General features: G+C 34.6%; 1 protein-coding gene and 1 long non-coding RNA gene across 2 annotated transcripts in view; one reads left to right on the plus strand and one right to left on the minus strand.

Annotated features, from left to right (window-relative positions):
- Positions 1-4,605: 4,605 nt before the first annotated feature.
- LOC111087486 lies at positions 4,606-8,677 on the minus strand. The gene is made up of 2 exons (XR_002612161.1): positions 8,407-8,677; positions 4,606-7,985 (listed from the first exon to the last, which is right to left on the minus strand). It is a non-coding gene; the product is annotated as an uncharacterized LOC111087486 (long non-coding RNA).
- A 1,409-nt stretch (positions 8,678-10,086) lies between these two features.
- Positions 10,087-20,042, plus strand: part of LOC106466278 (high-affinity choline transporter 1-like) — a 17,878-nt gene continuing 7,922 nt past the window's right edge. Inside the window, 6 exon segments of the mRNA NM_001314165.1 lie at positions 10,087-10,211; positions 14,969-15,219; positions 15,659-15,766; positions 16,429-16,584; positions 16,842-16,990; positions 17,659-17,802. Of these exon segments, the coding sequence (NP_001301094.1) occupies positions 15,045-15,219; positions 15,659-15,766; positions 16,429-16,584; positions 16,842-16,990; positions 17,659-17,802 (732 nt within the window). The 5' untranslated portion in view covers positions 10,087-10,211; positions 14,969-15,044.

The raw sequence follows: 20,042 nt of genomic DNA on the forward strand, positions 1-20,042 counted from the left end.
ACGTATTTAACTACATATGCACACGATTTATTTTAAAAATATAAAATTCTTATGTTTAAATTTTTTAAATAATAAGTATTGTGTTGTTTGGAGTTAGGGACAAAGCTACACGATGGGCTATCTGTGCTATACACACCACGGATGTCGAAACATGGTTTCTAGTATTGTAAGTCCGCAGATATACCGATGTGCCATTGGGGTGGGGTGGGGGTGACGTTAAATAATAAAAAATGTTTTAGATAGGAATGGAAAAGACAAAAAGCTTTTACATTATCAGCATTTTTGCATGACTATAAATATAAAAGCTTGAAAATGTAACTGTTATAAAGTATGTAACCTAATAGTTGAATATATCTTTTGTAAAATTATTTTGAAATAATTTTATGTTTAGATATTTGCTTCTGTTTTACAGACTTCTGTAATTGTCTTTCTATAATTGAAATATACTTAATCACAAAAAAACAACATATGTAGACAGTATATTTCCTTATGTTGTGCTGTATACCTAATTATAAAAACACATGTAAGCAGTGTATTCCCTTATGTTGTATTGTTTGTTGTTTTCTTAGTGCAAAGCTACACTAACTGAACTCCGAATTTTAGAGTTGCAAATCCCTAAACTTCTTAGTGAATCACCAGGGGACCTTTACTTTACGTGTACTATTAGATTTTGTTGTAAGTATGAGGAGTAACCAAATCAAGTTATTAAAAACAATTAACTATTTAGTATAGTAGAGTACCCATTGTCCCTTCCAGCACCATTTGATGTATGATTTATAGTAAGAACAGTAAGAAACATTTCTAGTACTTGTGATAAAGTTCTCCAATGCTAATTACATCTGACGAGAAGTATGTGGTAGAAAAAAAGTAATTTTTATGTCATCATCTCTTTCTAAAGTTAAAGTTTTCGAGAGTAATATGTTTTCTTTCTCTGTTATTGATGGTGATTTGACCAGTGGCGTGACGTCTATGTATACAATGCACGCATCACATGCCCCGGGTTTCATGTGTTTCATTCCATAATATTTTCAAGAAAACAAAATAAACATAGGCCTGCCTGTCAGAATTCTGTTCCTGTCGGTTATCTTCTTGCTTGTCAACTCATGCAACGCTCCAAGTTGCATCAGTTGCCAAAACAAAGTGATACTGTGTCAGTTCTTTACACTAAGTGTTTTAAAATGCAGAAGTGTAAAATTACTCAATATGGTGCAAATATGTAGACCCCCACTCTGACGGATTTATTGTTATATGTTTATTTTAATATCGACGTTTGTTTAGATTAAATTCATATTTAGAAACATGCATACCTTATACTGTTAAATGTGACGGATTTATCATTATACATTTATTTTAATATCGATGTTTGTTTGAATTTAATTTATATTTAGAAATGTACATAATGTATACTGTTAAATATATATATTGCGAAACTCCCGCCTATTCTCTAACGTTGTAGAAGATTCTCGAGTGTAAGAATCAACAATATATGTGTGTACGTAAACGTCAGTGTAGCTTTATATTGTTACGTAAGCTAAATTTTCGAGAAACTCTCCACACGTCTATAAATATAACCAACGCGACGCACCTAAAAAGCCGTATCTATTATAAGTTTGCTATAGTCAGTGTGATATAAACTTGGGAAGCTGTAACTGTGATTGTTATAACGCTTATTAATCGGAACACTTCATATATTTGACCAGGATCATTTACAAAGTTCGAACATTAAAAATCATTTAACTTCAGTGGATTCTCATTGGACACTAGTATTTTTAGGAAAACATTATATAACTTCACGGTGGAAACTCGGTGTGTGTGTGATTGGTGAATAACGAAAGACAAAGCTAGCTACCTCCTCATTAAGCGAATTGTATCTATATCAACTCGTAATTAACTCGCTCATCGTGAACTAACTAGACCACCGTGACCCGTTGGGTCAACCACTATTCAGAGGTTATGAAGAATTCAAGCTAATTTCAATATTGCACCGAAATGATGGTTTATTTGAGATAATTTAATTAAATATTTCAATCTATTCGTGTTATTCATAATTTAAAAAAAGATATTTGATTGTTGATCGGGAGTAAAAGGAAGGACCATTTCATTTTTCAAAAAAGTGAAGTAAGAAGTTTCGTAAAGAGCGCGAACGGTAGTGTGAATGATTTTTTTGACTGAGAAAATAAGCAAACAAACAAACAAACAATCTCATAGTTTTAGTAATATATATAGATAGATTCTTCAAAATCTTATTTTTGCCATCTTAGGCCTTTTAATGAAGATGGGAACATTGACAGGGAAATAATATAATAGCCAATGCTCGGCGAGAGGTTTTCATTTATAAAATTTTGTTGTTGTTCTTGACTTGATTTTTATTTTATTACCTCGTCTCCATAGTTACTATTTGCAAGTAGTCAATAATATTGTAGGTCAATTTTATTGTTGTTCTTTCTATGCACTGTTATAACACATTTTCATCTCATCATTTAATTTCTGTTGTGCATATATTGTTGTATAGAAGATATTTTAAAGTGATTCATCAGGTGGAAGACGAGGTTTTATAATAATGGAATGTATGTAAAGTGACCCGAAAAACGGCGCTAACTCGGTAACTCCGTAGCCCGATTTTAACGAAACTTGTTTTATTCTGTTTCTATTCTCATTTCATTACAAATATGGCGGTATTGTGCGCCGTTTTTGCTGTATTTAATTACAGACAAGCAAACAAACAATCTCAGAGTTTTAGTAGTATATAGATATAGAGCTGTGGTTTCATTGTTCGGATTTCTGTGGTGAGCCTTTAGTATTAGGTCAAAGCATTTATTTTTTCTTATATTCACATACATATTACTTTTGTATGTTCATTCCACGAAAATATTTACTTTGTTATACCTTCATGTTTTTACAATTTTATTTTAATATTATTATGGAACATAAACAAGTTATTGGCATCAATACAGAATACGTAACAAACATTTGGAAAGCGTTTCTTATTAAAGACCTTAAAAGACTTGATAAATTGTTGATCACTTTCCCGAACCTTGTCTTAGTCTAACTGCTTGAGAGAGGAGTGAGCAAGTGGCTTAAGAAATGAATGATAAAGAATACGAAATCCACTTGTCGTAATTGTTTGTGAAATGTAGATAGGAATATTGTTTGTGTGTTGTATTATTGAAAATAACAAATATTTCAAAAACGTTTCTGAACAATCAGTGTTGAATATTCTTATGGAAAAGTGTTAGTAAGCTCTTCTGGAAAAAAATATTAGGAGTGAAGGAGAACAACAGTAGTCACTGTCCTTAAGTCTCAAGGATTTTCTATTAAATTATTATTATATAGCTAATGAATAATGGCCCAGGCGTACTTCTTCTTATTGAAAAACAACAAATTATAAGTAGAGCGTCATTCAAAAAAATTAAATTGTCTTTCCATAATCTTGGAAAGCATTTTACTCGACCGAGTGACCACTCATAACCTTGGCTTCTGTGGGATCACCGATTCCTTCATGGCATGCCTTTATAATAGATTCTTGCTCAATAATATCGTTAATAACCTTAAGCTCCATCGAGGCCTTGTCATTACGATAAGGCTTATAATTCGTTCTTCCTCAACAGTATCACCAATAACTCTAAGTTCCATCGAGATATTATCATTACGATAAGGTTTATAACAATTAGAATGCTGATTACGGTGCAGAACATACTAATATATTTGTCTTCCTCTAAAATTCTAATAGCCTCATTGTTTACTTTTAAACTTGTCTGGGTACTATTTGTTGGTTAATTATGTGAAACGTATTCAAAGTTTGGATAAGATAAACGTTTGAGGCGTACCTTTATTTTTTTATTTTTAGTTAAGTTTTAGTCTTCGTTAAGGGATAACAATATTGATGAAAGTGGGTCTAATCAAATTAATATTTTATTAAAAACACTTGTTAGCACATTCGAACTTGTACACTAAAATAGTTACCAAATTATAGAAATTAAAATCTTATCGTGTACAGATATAACGAGTAAATGATAAGCGTATTATTTGAAAATATATTTGGTATAAAATATTTTATAGTGTATATGCCTTAATATATTATTTTAAGACATAGTTTATAAGCTAAAGATATCTAAATATGATCTGGTGCAGCAAAAATTATATGGATGATGTAATACGTACATTATAAAATAAGCTTTAGAAAACCTTCTATTAATCTTCTTACATTTAGACCAATAATATAGTTAAGCATGGCTAATGACGAACTCTTTTTTTTAATGTCGTTTGCTAGCTGGGAAGTGTGATCTTTTTTATATTGGAAGTGACATACCGCCCCCTTCCCCTGAGGTTTATGTTCTGGATGCAACTTAGGTTATTAAATATTTATATTCTGTGAGATAATTATCTAGCAGAATACACCAAAGATCTAAGTCATATTAAAAGTACCACAGAATTATCATTCCGTTTTGTTTTGGTAAAAAATATTTTAAGTCTGGGTAGTGTTATTCTGTTCTTTTTGCCTCCCAGTAGCACAGCGGTATGTCTGCTGACATACAACGCTATAATCCGGGTTTCGATACTCATGGTAGACAGAGTACAGATAGCCCATTTTGTAGCTCTGTGTTTAATTACAAACAAGCAATCAGAGGTTTGACACAAACCCTCTTCCCTCCAACAATCTAGTTACTAAATCCAATTCAGTTGTTCTTCTATAGAGTTTAGGGTTCATTCCACTTTCCTACTTCCACTCTCTTTCCTACAATCTCAGCTTGGTGGTTAGGGCGCTAGACTCGCAATCTGCGGGTCGCGAGATCAAAACCCGTTCCCTACTTGATCGCCTTTTCAACCGTGGGGGCGCTATAATGTGATAGTGAATCCCGCTATTCGTTGGTACAAAGTAGTCTAAGATCTGGCTAAGAGCATTGTAAAATTGCCTTTCCTATAGTCAATCATTTCAAAATTAGGGACAGCTAGCGGTGATAGCCCTTGAGTAGCTTTGCGAGAAATTCAACAAAACAAACAAACAACCCTATAATCTTCCAGTTCACCACTGTGACCTCTGTACCATCATTTCCTTTTTAGCAGTCTAAATGCTATTCGGAAATCTCACCAGGTCACCTATGTAAGAGTTGTACCTTACCAGGTGGTCCACTGTGTTTTTCTGTTGATGGCAAAGCTACTAAAGTTATCTGCCTCCTTCCCTAATTTGGAACTGTTGACTAAAGAGGGAAAGCAACCGGTCGGCAGCACCCACTGTCAAACATATACACAACAAGTATGGAAATCAATATATTATCAACTAACTTTCTAAATTTTTGTACTTAATATATGAAAGACTTATGCAACAGGTTTTATAACACCTCTACATAGTATTCAAATAGAAAACAATGTATGATTAAGTATGATCGAGACCAGAAATTATTTGTATTTTAAACAATCAAACATACTACAATTACTATGTCGTCACACGTAAGTTTACTGAAAAGTGTCATCCTCTATCATATGTTTAAATAACTTGTGTAAGTTTTGAAGGAGATTAGGTTTTATACTCGTGTATTTAGCTAATTAACTTGCTAAAATAATCTTTCCAACAAAGAGTAATTAAGCTCAATCATATTTCTGCGTGTTTTACAGTAATTTTACTTTTTTCCGATATAAAAAATCCTACATCACCTTTGATTCACGCACAGTTAAAATCCACATTTTAGCATCACATATTTACAAATTTTGAAAGTTTTCGAACCCAATTTTAAACACAAATAAAACTAACACCAAGTTAATGATCATAAAGATCACTTTTGAATCAGTTTTCAAAATGAAGATAACCATGCCCTTGAATCTGATACAAATGCAGTTCATGATCCATGCCCCTCCAGCCCTCACACCCATTCTTCAAATTCAACTTACAGAACCCAACACCTAATGTTTAGTGGCATTATATCATTATAAAAGTAAAATAAAATATAAAAGTTTCTAGTCCTTGAATTGGTATATTTCATTTCAACTTTTTTATATGAGAATATTTTTACAGCAATCATTAAAAATACCATATTAATTGTAAGTAACATTTTAAGAGGCTCCCTACAGCATGCATTATTAACTGGCATGTAGTTATGGAGTGTTATAATATAATTTTTTATCTATTCTCATATTCAATACTTCTGAAAGTTACTGATTATGTTTCATTTACACTTTTTGAATCTCGGAGAGGTCACGTGACAGATATTGAGATTAAGAATACTTTGGAATTCTAATATTAACTATTTTTTATTTTGAAAATTATTTGCTTTTCGAGATTCTGTTATATACAATACTTTTATCACAACAACATCCATTATGCCAGACTACACCATTGGGGAATAAAAAAAACCTTGCATCTATGTTGCTAGTCATTTCAGAAATCCCCAGAAAAGTGATAAAAACATAAACTGAATAAAGAAGATAAGAAACCTTGTTTCTTAATTTAAGGAGTAGGTAAATGTGAATATAGGTTTAACAGATGGCGTATAACTATTTTTACTCCTGTAAAGGGGGGGGAGAGTGAAATGGAATAAAGAGGAGAAATAATGTAATTAACTCTATAAAACTAAACGAAACCCTTTATTATTATATAGAGTGCGTTTCTTTTATCAGTGTCGATCTTTGCTCGTTTGGCCATTCCATGATTTTGGCCGTGTTTACCAGTCCTTACCTTTCCCTCTACATCCTGCTACCAATTTCGATTGTGTTTAACTCAGTGTCAATACTCAATACTGGTGTTTTCCAGCGGACATGTACTTTCTCTATACGTTTCTTGGCCTCACTGATCTATGACTTCGTTGATTTCGGTCTGCTTCGTCTGCCCTCCTCTCTCAAGCACTGATAAAGTAACAGATAAATAGATTTGATAACTCTACTGATCATCGTTATGTGAAGTGTTAAAGCAAGTCATCGCCATAACTGCCATACAAACACACGCACGTGGCAAAATGTTTTCTTTTTCGACGTTTACCTGAGGATTCAGTCTCCCCCTTCATCGATGGCTCAGCGGTACGTCTGAGGGCTTAACATCAGGTTTCGATACTTACGAAAGGAAGATCTGCGCTTAACAACAAGCTTACCAGAAAAAAATATGTTTGTTTATAAGGTCGCTGGTCATGATAATTCTATCAAACATATCCTTTTCGTTTACCTCACAGTTCAGCTGCTCTCGTTTCTTACAAATAATTATAATAAGAGAGAAAATAATCATCCAGGAAATCCTGATAATGAAATACTATTTATTTTTAACTTTAATGTAATATAATTTTTGTTAGTTTCTTATTAATGAATTTCATTTCAGAAGCATAGACTTTGCATGTTCTTATTTAAAAGCATTTATAGTTATTGTTTCAGGTAGTATTAATTACTCTAATTCAAGTTTTTATCATGTAACCTTGAATTTGACCACCATCTTCTTTATATACATATCCCCGTAGACATTATACTTAGATTATATACATATCCCCGTAGACATTATACTTAGATTATATACATATCCCCGTAGACATTATACTTAGATTATATACATATCCCCGTAGACATTATACTTAGATTATATACATATCCCCGTAGACATTATACTTAGATTATATACATATTCCCGTAGACATTATGCTTAGATAAGTTGGACTTCTAAAAAATATCGTATTTCTTAATCTTAAACGACTGATATCTGAAGATATCAAATGTTTCGATTGCGCGGCTAAGCAGCATCATATACTGAGGTTCAATGCGATTTCGTCGTTTCAACTCATGTCGCTACGCCGGTCATGCTCCATCTGACGACCATGCATCTTGACAACAGTCCTGTTGTGTAGTTTCTATTGTAAAAAGCTATCATGTCCAGGCACACCATTAATTTCTGCGTGCTTTTCATAATCCATACAATGTATGAGGACGACGGTTTTCCTGCGCCTGTTTCAACAGTCCGTTCACATACAAATCCATAGGTGTTGCGTCCAGTGTTCTGATCGGTAGCTCTTTGTCTGGAATAGCATAAATACCCATTTTATTCTCCAGTAGCTTAGCTCATGTGACAGATATGTCATAAAGAAACTTGTGTACATGTGAGTTAGGCCCGGCATGGCCAGGTGGTTAGGGCGCTCGACTCGCAATCTGAGGGTCGCGGGTTCGAAGCCCCGTCCCACCAAACATGCTCGCCCTTTCAGCCATAGAGGCGTTATAATGTGACGGTCAATCCCACTATTCGTTAGTAAAAGAGTAGCCCAAGAGTTGGCGGTGGGTGGCCTTACACTGCTAATTTAGGGATGGCTAGCGCAGATAGCCCTCGTGTAGCTTTGCGAGAAATTCAAAACAAACATGTGAGTTGTATCGCTTTTCCAGGCGGATATCCTCCATGATTATATTAAGTACTGTTGCCTAAGGCATGTAGGCGATATTTCTCACCTGTATAAGACGCTGCACTTTGCTTATCATGGGTGGTGTACGACTTGTTGCAGGTCTTTTCCTAGATGGTTCCGGTACTCCGATTTGATCCATATTCCTTTGTTTTCCAGTACGATTAAATGCAAGAGATAATATTGTCTTGTAAATTCAAAATCCTTTATCTGGACACATGTTTACGATATGTCTGTATGAATATTTTGGGTCAGAAAAGTATGTTACATAGTCTTCCCATACGCGGTCAGTTTTCGGTGGCATCACACTACCTACTAAACGCAATACAATGTAAAACATAGCTCCGATATGTGCCATTCCACCGAGACTTTATATCGGCTGTGCTTATTACGTGACTTGTTGATTTGCACGGCGCATGGCCTACTGTGTATCATGTACAAACTGTATGATTTAGGAACATGTTAATCAGTGTACTATACATGTTTATTGAAGCAGAGTATGTATTATTTATTTTGTGCCCCCCAGTGGCACAGCGGTATGTCTACGGACTTACAACGCTAGAAACCGAGTTTCGATACCCGTGGTGGGCAGAGCACAGATATCCCATTGTGTAGCTTTGTACATAATTACAAACAAATTTATTTTATACTTTTTCTAGAAACGATTTAATAGTTTACAAAAGCTAACCACGTATGAACAATAATTGGTTTATTTTAAACTGACACGAATTATAAATACTGCATGATTTAGCCCATATTTAGCCCAACTTTACTGCATGATATAGCCCAAACCCATATTCCAGTTCACAAATTATTTATCATTTTATCACACCCTCTAACAGTTTAAGCTTTGTTTTACTATGTATGCAAATTCTGCATAGTTAACATAACTAAGAAATAAGGTGTCTCCATGAACAATTTGTACTTAAACTTTATAAACAACTCTGTTTAATGTTTAGATCATTAATAATTAGCGATCTATGTGGATATGTCGTGAATGTATTTGGCGTTATAATGAACTCCTTATGTACAGGTATGTCATGGTTCACGAGCTTCCTTTTTGGTGAGTGTTATAATGTTTTTTTTATGGTTTAACATAACGCTTTATCTTGAACTTGGAGAAGTGAAGTTACATATGAACATCATGTCAACATACTGCGTCACAGTAATATATGGCTGACCTGAATATGAACTGGAAAAAAATCCTACTTTTTTCTATCTACACCTCCGTTAAAATGTCTTCTAGCTTCTGTTTGTGTATTTAGTGCAAGTACAAAAAGGAGAAGAAAGTAAAAAAAAAAAAGAATTCCACACATCTCTAAAAGTGAGGCATATAGTTCTTTCACTGATTGGTAAGATTTACCTTTTTTGTTGTGTGTTGGAATAATAATAATAATAACAAGAAAAAGATAATATGAAAATCAAAATCCATCAAATGAGCATATACAGAGTTTGTGGGTTTTTCAAAGTTACCACGACGACAAGTTTAGCAACGAAACAGCTTCTAACAACTGTAAGGATCCACAATACTAAATCTTACTATTACAGAATACAATAATATATTCTTTAAGTTGGTGACAATTTCTTGGAATGAAAGGGTCTTGTCACGTGACAGGAAGTTGCATTGTCTGTGTTAATATTATGACTGACAAGAAACAGATGATTACGTGATTTGACTGGGCGTGTACTTGAAAATTTAGTTTCTATGTCGTTCTTGTTTCATCTAATTGATTTAAGAGTTTGGTTCCAGAGTAAATGCAGTTTTTGGTTTACAAGCTGAAATAATTATATTATTCATCCCAAAAATCACTTCACGATTGTAATTAGTGGTGTATTAAAAAGGAGCCCTCTAAGGTAAGTGTTATAGACAGTTTTGTTTAGTGATATGGTTTTAAAAACCCTCTGTGTAATGTATTGAAAGACGGGTTATAATCGAGGTATAAACTATGTTTTTTTAATACTACTGTAAAAAAATACTTATATATTGACAGAAAGATGTATGAGATGAATGTTAAACGATAGTTTAACTATAGCTAGAGTAGTTAAAACCTTATCTGTAATGCTTGAAAGGGAATATTGTATTGTATATAACGAACATGGTTCTAAGACAAACTTAAAGTTTTAGAAACCAAAAGGTAAGTTTAGTCAAAGACTCCTGTAAAATATGGTTCTGATATGCACAGAATTTTAAAACATCGCTGTAAAACATGGTTCTGGTATGCACAGACTGTAAAGCACCCTGTAAAACATGGTTCTGGTATGCATGGAACTGTAAAGCACCCTGTAAAACAAGTGTAAACATGGTTCTGGAATGTTTGAAAACGGTGGTCTATAAAACGTGTGTCACAAATGATTTTCTTTATAGCTATTGAAGAAACCTTGAGTAATATGTATTAAAAGAGATCCCTGTAATATAGTTGTCAAAGATGATTCTGGATGTAGCTATTGAAAAAGGCTTAATTATAATGCACTAAAAGAGGTTTGCTAATATATTGGTATCAAAGATGATTCTGTCACTAGGTGTCGAAAAAGAAAATATTATAATGCATTTGAAAGAAAATTTGTAGCGTAAAAGTTAAAGATGGTTTTGTTTGAGTTGGAATTGCAAAAAGCTAAATTGTTTTTGTATTAAAAGAGAGTCCTGTAATAAAGAGATCAAATATGATCCTGACAATGTATATAGTTTTAAATTTCTGTAATGTAAGAACCACAACAGTTGTGATGTATTAAAAGAGAGTCCTGTAATAAAGAGATCAAATATGATCCTGACAATATATATATAGTTTTAAATTTCTGTAATGTAAGAACCACAACAGTTGTGATGTATTAAAAGAGAGTCCTGTAATAAAGAGATCAAATATGATCCTGACAATATATATAGTTTTAAATTTCTGTAATGTAAGAACCACAACAGTTGTGATGTATTAAAAGAGAGTCCTGTAATAAAGAGATCAAATATGATCCTGACAATATATATATATAGTTTTAAGTTTCTGTAATGTAAGAACCACAACAGTTGTGATGTATTAAAAGAGAGTCCTGAATTAAAGGAATCAAACGTGATTCGGACTATAAAAAAACCATAATTGGAAGCTGGTGTAATACTGCCAGAATGTTGGAAGCTGGTGTAATACTGCCAGAATGCATAATTATACTTTAATAAAACATTACAAACTGATGGCATATAGATTTACATTTTGAAGTGATAAATTAGATGAAGCACCACTCACCGCCAACTATTGAACTACTCTTGTTAGAATGAATACTGGAATTTGACTGCCACTCTTATAGTGCGCCCATGGCCCCAAAGTGCGAAGCGCAGCATTTTTTTTCGATGTAACTGTACCTTATGGTGTAATACTAGCTAACATCATCTTACTTAACAGGTGCCCCTCAGTGGCACAGCGGTATGTCTGCGGACTTACAACGCCAAAAACCGGGTTTCGATACCCGTGGTGGGCAGAGCACAGATAGCCCATCGTGTAGCTTTGTGCTTAACTTAAAAAACAAACATACATACATATTTAACAGGTGCATTAAAAGCTGGTATAACAAGTATTATACCATTGTCTAAGTAGAACGCTAGTTTGAATGTTACACCAGCTACTAATGCGCTTGTTAAATAAGATGGTGTTAGTTAGAATTATACCATTGTCTAAGTAGAACACTAGTTTGAGTGTTACACCAGCTACTAATGCGCTTGTTAAATAAGATGGTGTTAGCTAGTATTATACCATTGTCTAAGTAGAACGCTAGTTTGAATGTTACACCAGCTACTAATGCGCTTGTTAAATAAGATGGTGTTAGCTAATATTATACCATTGTCTAAGTAGAACGCTAGTTTGAAAGCTAACACCATCTTATTTAACAAGCGCATTAGTAGCTGGTGTAACATTCAAACTAGCGTTCTACTTAGACAATGGTATAATACTAGCTAACACCATCTTATTTAACAAGCGCATTAGTAGCTGGTGTAACACTCAACCTAGCGTTCTACTTAGACAATGGTATAATATTAGCTAACACCATCTTATTTAACAAGCGCATTAGTAGCTGGTGTAACACTCAAACTAGCGTTCACCTTAACAAACATAGTAGAAATTAGTGTAACATTGAAATTATCATGCTATTCAAGGGCAGTATATGGTTGTGTAACACTCAAACATTCCTCCTACTTAACAAGTGTATTACAGTGTAGCTAAATTGGTATGGAGTGTCATTAGGTCCATGCGAGGGTACATACAAAATTTCAGTTTTCCATTTAGCGATTTTTATGGGCGTTTTTGTGTTTTGCGTTTTTTACCACTACTTCGCCCCCTCTTGATGGATCTTCCCCAAATTTGGCATGAAGGTTCATAGGGTCCATGCGGAGATACATGCAAGCTTGCGGTTTCACATTTTGTGTTTTGCAGTTTTTATGGGTGTTTTTTACAATCATATATAAGGGAAGCAACTTTACATGTCCTAAGATAACCTTTCATTAATCAAGAACTTACATAACTTTCGTCCAGCGGACGAGTACTCCAGCTAGTATAATAATATATACGAAAGGTGTGAGTGCTTGGGAAATGTTAAGACGATATTGTACGGCTATCAATGGGGACCGATGTAACAGAAAAATCCAGGTCTCTGTGTCGTTGAATAAACTCAGGAATGTATTTTTTATGTTTCATTAACTCAAATTCTTCTCATTAATTTTTCCCAAGACGAAAACTTGATTATTCTTATTTCAATCCTTGTTAATTGTATTATATTAGAAGCGTCTAGTACTTTCTTAATTCACTTACTTTATTTTGAGTTATAAGCTAATAAGTTTATTAAGGCTTAGTTTGTTTTGATTTTCACGCAAAGTTAATCGAGAAATATCTGCGCTAGTCGTCCCTAATTTAGCAGTGATACACTAGAGGGAAGGCAACTAGTCAACATCACACACCGCCATCTTTTGGGCCAATGTTTTAAAAACGAATAGTGGGATTGATTGTCACATTATAACGCCCCTACGGCTGAAAGGGCGAGAATATTCAGCAATGGGAGAAGTATATTTAGCCGAGCAACCTTTTTATCGCATAGAACTAATAAAAAGTATTATGGTAAAAGAGTATTTTACTTTAATTTTTATGCTTATTATGATCGTATCTGTTTTATTACTTCATAGATTCGCCCCCCTTCAGTGTCACAGTGGTATGTCTGCGGACTTACAACGCTAGAATCTGGGTTTAGATACCCGTGGTGGGCAGAGCACAGATAGCCCATTGTGTTGCTTTGTGCTGAACTTCAAAGAAGCAAAGAAACAAATTATAGATTCGAAGCTTTTTGCGTGGTCTATTATTGTAAATAGTCTAGAGAAATGTAGCTGGCTTATATGCAAATTATTATCGTTATACGTATTTGTTCTTCTTATGAAGCATTGGAACCTTTGACCTCGAAAATTTTAAGTTTCAGAAGTTCGCACAAAACTACACAAGGGCTATGTGCGCATATTCGCCACTAATTCCGAATTAATAGTTTAGACAGATATAGTCGACAACTTTCACCGTCACCATCTCTTGGGAAACCCTCAATTGCCTAACAGAATAGTGAGATTTAGCCATTCTTTTGTGTGTGTTTTCAGATCCACTGCTCCAATAGAAGCAAGATTAGAACTTTTTTCACTTCTGATAAATAATGAATGTAGAGTTTCTTTATGATTACACCTGTCAGTAGTGCAGAGTTTTTTTATGATTACACCTGTCAGTAGTGCAGAATTTCTTTATGATTACTCCTGTCAGTAGTGCGGAGTTTCTTTATGATTACACCTGTCAGTAGTGTAGAGTTTCTTTATGATTACACCTGTCAGTAGTGTAGAGTTTCTTTATGATTACACCTGTCAGTAGTGTAGAGTTTTTTTATGATTACATCTGTCAGTAGTGCAGAGTTTCTTTATGATTACACCTGTCAGTAGTGTAGAGTTTTTTTATGATTACACCTGTCAGTAGTGCAGAGTTTCTTTATGATTACATCTGTCAGTAGTGCTTGTATTTAGAACATTCTCATCATTTTACTCTCCCTATTTTTAGATAATTGCTTGCTCGGAGAGGGCAATAAATATGGACTATAATTGACATATTCAATCAACAGGGCCCGGCATGGCCAGGTGGTTAGGGCGCTCGACTCGCAATCTGAGGGTTCGAATCCCCGTCCCACCAAACATGCTCGCCCTTTCAGCCGTAGGAGCGCTATAATGTGATGGTCAATCCCACTATTCGTTGGTAAAAGAGTAGCCCAAGAGTTGGCGGTGGGTGGTGATGACTAACTGCCTTCCCTCTAGTCTTACGGTGCTAAATTAGGGGCGGCTAGCGCAGACAGCCATTGTAGCTTTGTGCGAAATTCAAAACAAACAAACAAACAATCAGTCAATCAACAGTTCATTTCCATGGCCACTTAGTGATGTAATACTGTAACTTAACGACAATATAAATTAAATGCGAGAGTAATCAATCTAGAAAATGTTTATCACTAGAAGTAAGACATTATGTTAATAAATCTCCATAAAATTTACAATATTATTTACCTCACTAAAGTCCCATATATCTAATAGTCATTGTAAGACATTAGTTTTGTTATATTTCCAGAATAAAGAAACCGTGATTTTCTAAGGTAACACAAGTGGCAGCGAAACCGCTATCACTGTCTGAAGTACACGCTGAGATGGCCGTCAATATACTTGGTGTGGTTTCTATTGGTATTTTCTACGTTATTATCCTGATTGTGGGAATATGGGCCAGTCGGAAGAAGAAGACTTCTTCTGGCCAGTCAGAAACCGAAGAGATAATGTTGGCTGGCAGAAATATCGGATTTTTGGTAGGAGTTTTAACAATGACAGGTATGTGTTTTATAAAAACTATGCCTGTAGATATACAGATGCAAAAAATACAGTAGTTTAATAAATCCTGTCAAGTGATGCGAGTGGTTAAAACAGGTTACCCCTCCAGGCGGCGTTCGACTCCCTTTTCGAGGAAATATTAACACATTTAACTAATAGCGTTTAATGAATATAGTACATCGATACGTTTCCTATGTATTCATGTTTACTTTAGGACTTATAATTGACTTATTCATGATGTAAACAGTTTAATAGTAAACTGGTACACAGAGTACAATATCGCATATAATTGTCCTTTTGCACTAAACTTTCTTAACTCTGTATGCTTTAGTATATTTTTTGAACTCGTTTTGCGCAATATAAATGTTTCTATAAAGGAAACAGTTTTGAATTTTACATTATTTTATTATTATTATACTCTTGTTTTGTTTTTTTTCAGCTACTTGGGTGGGAGGCGGATATATTAACGGAACAGCGGAAGCCATGTATAATAATGGTTTGGTGTGGTGCCAAGCTCCCTTTGGCTATGCCCTTAGCCTCTTTATAGGTGAGCGTCAAAAAGATATGGAGTAGAAGAGAGAGTTGTGAAATCAAGTTTGAATTAATGTTGTTATAGAGTGTTAATATAATGTTAAACATCTAGCATTTTCCTTTGCTATCTTTGAAGGTTTAAATTGGCTACCATAACATTTAAGTTTTGATAGTTTTTTCTTCAAAATCCAGTCTTTGAAGGACGACACATTGAACAAAAACTATCAAACATAAATTGATATATTGTTATATTGTGACAAAGATACGCCATAAGATTGCAAAATATTGTTTATATACCATCATATAAAGATAACAGAAGTAGCAGCGCCACCTAGTGAAAGTTATTCAAGTTCAAAACACATGTGAATCTGTGCCCTGTTATGATCTTCAAAACATGTTTTTTATTGCAATCATTCAGTCATTTTATTTTTTATCACGAATGACATCAATAATTTTTATTTAATAACACATTCACTGAACACAGATATTTTATAGAATAATACGAAATCGGAAACTATAGTGTTTCACATAACATTCTGACATTCAGTGTTAAAAGGTGCAACGTAAAATGTAATGTATTAATGCTAGAAATAAACGATCTTATAACACCAAAATGTTATTTTTTATTTAATTAAATACTGAACGTTTAACTTGCATTGTTTATCGTTTTGTGTTTAGGTGGTATTGTATTTGCCAAAAAGATGCGATCACAAGGCTATGTGACTATGCTAGATCCTTTACAGGAAAACTTCGGGTCAAAAATGGGAGGGCTTCTCTTTCTTCCCGCCCTTTGTGGAGAGATTTTTTGGTCAGCGGCTATTCTTGCAGCCCTTGGTACGTGAATATTACGACATCGTTATACTCTTTACTAATACTAGCACTAGTTTTATAGAGATGTGTATAAATATTTGCATTTGACATTCCGCCTAATAGTGAACGATAGTATCAGATTACTGTTAACATTCAAAGTTTGAAAGAATTTGCAGCAACTTATTTGAAAACGTTCAAGAAAATTTACATTTTGAAGCTTTTTTCCATACATGATTGAATAATGAGTGTATTAGGTAGACGTCTTTCATATCTGTTTTCAGGAGCCACCATTAGTGTGATTACCGAACTAGAGAGCAGCACATCCATCATAGTATCCAGCAGTATTGCTGTTTTCTACACATTTTTCGGTGGCTTTTATTCTGTCGCCTATACTGACGTCATCCAGTTGTTCTGCATCTTCTTTGGTTTGGTGAGTAAAGAAGTCGATTAAACTGTTCATTTGGCAAACTGGTTTACAAAAACATATAGCTAGGAAGGCATATGATTCTCTATTTGGTAATAGTAGTAGATACATGTATTAGAATCGTGGCAGAAAAATGTATAAAGATACAAATCCTTAAAGGGGGGGGGTTTTGTCGAGATTACCAGAAGTTTGAAGATGACTGTAACAGTAGTGGATCTTCATTCACTGTGATATAAACTAGTTATGATGAGGACAATGATGCAATAGGACTAGTGACGGTTTTTAGTAGTTATTATAGTCCTTGAATTTGAACTGATGAAGCCCCACTCATGAGGCGGACATTTCTTGCTTAAAGCTTAACCACCTAGCGTAGAAATAAAAAAATAAAAAAACTGAACATTAATTACATTTTCTGTCATCAAGGTTCATCATGCAAGTTAGAAATATTGTATAAATAGAGCCGATTTTTCAATGTCTTTTACTATTTAAAACCATTACAACAAAAAATAGTTTTTTAAGTACTGCAATAAAATGACTTTTCTTGAGAGTTATATGTTTTCATATAATCATTTTTTTTTTTTGCAAGTCAATTCACGATTCTTTTGGCATTATAAGTGTTGCAAGATTTTCTCCGTGGAATGCATGTTTGATGGTTTTATTATATTTCTTTACAGTGGTTGTGTATCCCGTTCAGTTTCTCACACGAAGCTGTTGGGTCTCTAAGCTCGATCGACTTTCTAGGGTCAGTGAAACTGTCTGATGCTGGTATTAATGTGGATATATGGTTGTTGTTAATCTTTGGAGGAATACCTTGGCAGGTAAATAGTTGTGGGTATTTTATGTGTGATGCTGGTGTCAATGTGGATATATGGTTGATATTAATCTTTGGAAGCATACCTTGTCAGGTAGGTAGTTGTAACTATTCTCATGTGTGATGCTGGTGTCAATGTGGTTATATGGTTGTTGTTAATCTTTGGAGGCATACCTTGGCAGGTAAGTAGTTGTGGATATTTTTATGTGTGATGCTGGTGTCAATGTGGTTATATGGTTGCTGTTAATCTTTGGAAGCATACCATGGCAGGTAGGTAATTGTAACTATTGTCATGTGTGATGCTGGATGTGTGGATATATGGTTGCTGTTAATCTTTGGAAGCATACCTTGTCAGGTAGGTAGTTGTAACTATTCTCATGTGTGATGCTGGTGTCAATGTGGTTATATGGTTGTTGTTAATCTTTGGAGGCATACCTTGGCAGGTAAGTAGTTGTGGATATTTTCATGTGTGATGCTGGTGTCAATGTGGTTATATGGTTGTTGTTAATCTTTGGAAGCATACCTTGATAGTTAGGTAGTTGTAACTATTCTCATGTGTGATGCTGGTGTCAATGTGGATATATGGTTGTTGTTAATCTTTGGAGGCATACCTTGGCAGGTAAGTAGGTGTGGATATTTTCATGTGTGATGCTGGTGTCAATGTGGTTATATGGTTGTTGTTAATCTTTGGAGGCATACCATGGCAGGTAGGTAATTGTAACTATTGTCATGTGTGATGCTGGTGTCAATGTGGTTATATGGTTGTTGTTAATCTTTGGAAGCATACCTTGATAGTTAGGTAGTTGTAACTATTCTCATGTGTGATGCTGGTGTCAATGTGGTTATATGGTTGATATTAATCTTTGAAAGCATACCTTGGCAGGTAGGTAATTGTGACTGTTCTCGCGTAAATATCACGTTCAATAAGTTGCAGTAGAATCTTTAGAAGTTAATAAACAAAATTAGTGCCACGTCTACAGATCAATAAGAAAATCGATGTTCCCATCATACTTAGCAAGAATAATAACAAATCTTATTTATATTTCAGGGAACCTTTCATGCCAACAGATGTTTAGGCTATTTTTGCATTCGTAAGCAAATATCTCTATTACTAATTGTTTACACCATCTGACTTTATCTCGTCACATTTTGAACGCGTTGAGTCAATACGTTATGGCCATAACGCACTGATTCAACGCTACCATCTACAAGGCCATAGCGTATTGGTTCAACGCTACCATCTACAAGGCCATAGCGTATTGGTTCAATGCTACCATCTATTGGGCCATAACGCATTGGTTAAACGCTACCATCTACAAGGCCATAGCGTATTGGTTCAACGCTACCATCTATAGGGCCATAACGCATTGGTTAAACGCTACCATCTACAAGGCCATAGCGTATTGGTTCAATGCTACCATCTACAGAGCTATAAAGTGTTGGTTCAATACCATCATCTACAGGGCCATAACGTATTGGTTCAACGCCACCATCTACAAGGCCCTTGTAGATGGTGGCGTTGAACCAATACGTTATGGCCCTGTAGATGATGGTATTGAACCAACACTTTATAGCTCTGTAGATGGTAGCATTGAACCAATACGCTATGGCCTTGTAGATGGTAGCGTTTAACCAATGCGTTATGGCCCAATAGATGGTAGCGTTGAACCAATACGTTATAGCCTTGTAGATGGTAGTGTTGAACGAATATGTTATGACCCCCACTGTCTATACATACACGTTAATAATACTGGACAGCCTAGTTCCAAAATTCCATAACATCGACTTAGTTTTCGTCACATTCTTTTGAAAATAGTATAAAAATATGTTAATTTTTGGCACTCGCTTTTGTTGCTCATGTTTTAATGTTTTGTTTTTATAGTGAAGGTCTAATATAATTTGTGTGTACTTGGTCATGTAATATCAGATTAGGATACAGTTCTTGATGTCAATGGCGTACGAACTTCTTTTCTCCGTGAACGGCACTGAGTAACTAGTGATTTTTTAAAATTTCGTTGCTGTTTTGGTTCTGATAGGAATTCGTCTACTCGAGGATTACCGCTGCCCTCCCGCTTGCTTCTTCTACACATATTAGGGGTAGTGATCTCCTTCTCCTTGGTTCCCGTGCCACTGGTCATTACGTGAGAAGTGATAAAAAAGTAATACGAAACAAATCTCTAGAAGAACAATTATTACATTATTATAGAGTAAACCCCCCCCCCCCAAAAAAAACAGTTACAACCAATC

This window comes from Limulus polyphemus, unplaced genomic scaffold (assembly GCF_000517525.1).
Source record: "Limulus polyphemus unplaced genomic scaffold, Limulus_polyphemus-2.1.2 Scaffold2211, whole genome shotgun sequence".
Lineage (NCBI taxonomy): Eukaryota > Metazoa > Arthropoda > Merostomata > Xiphosura > Limulidae > Limulus > Limulus polyphemus.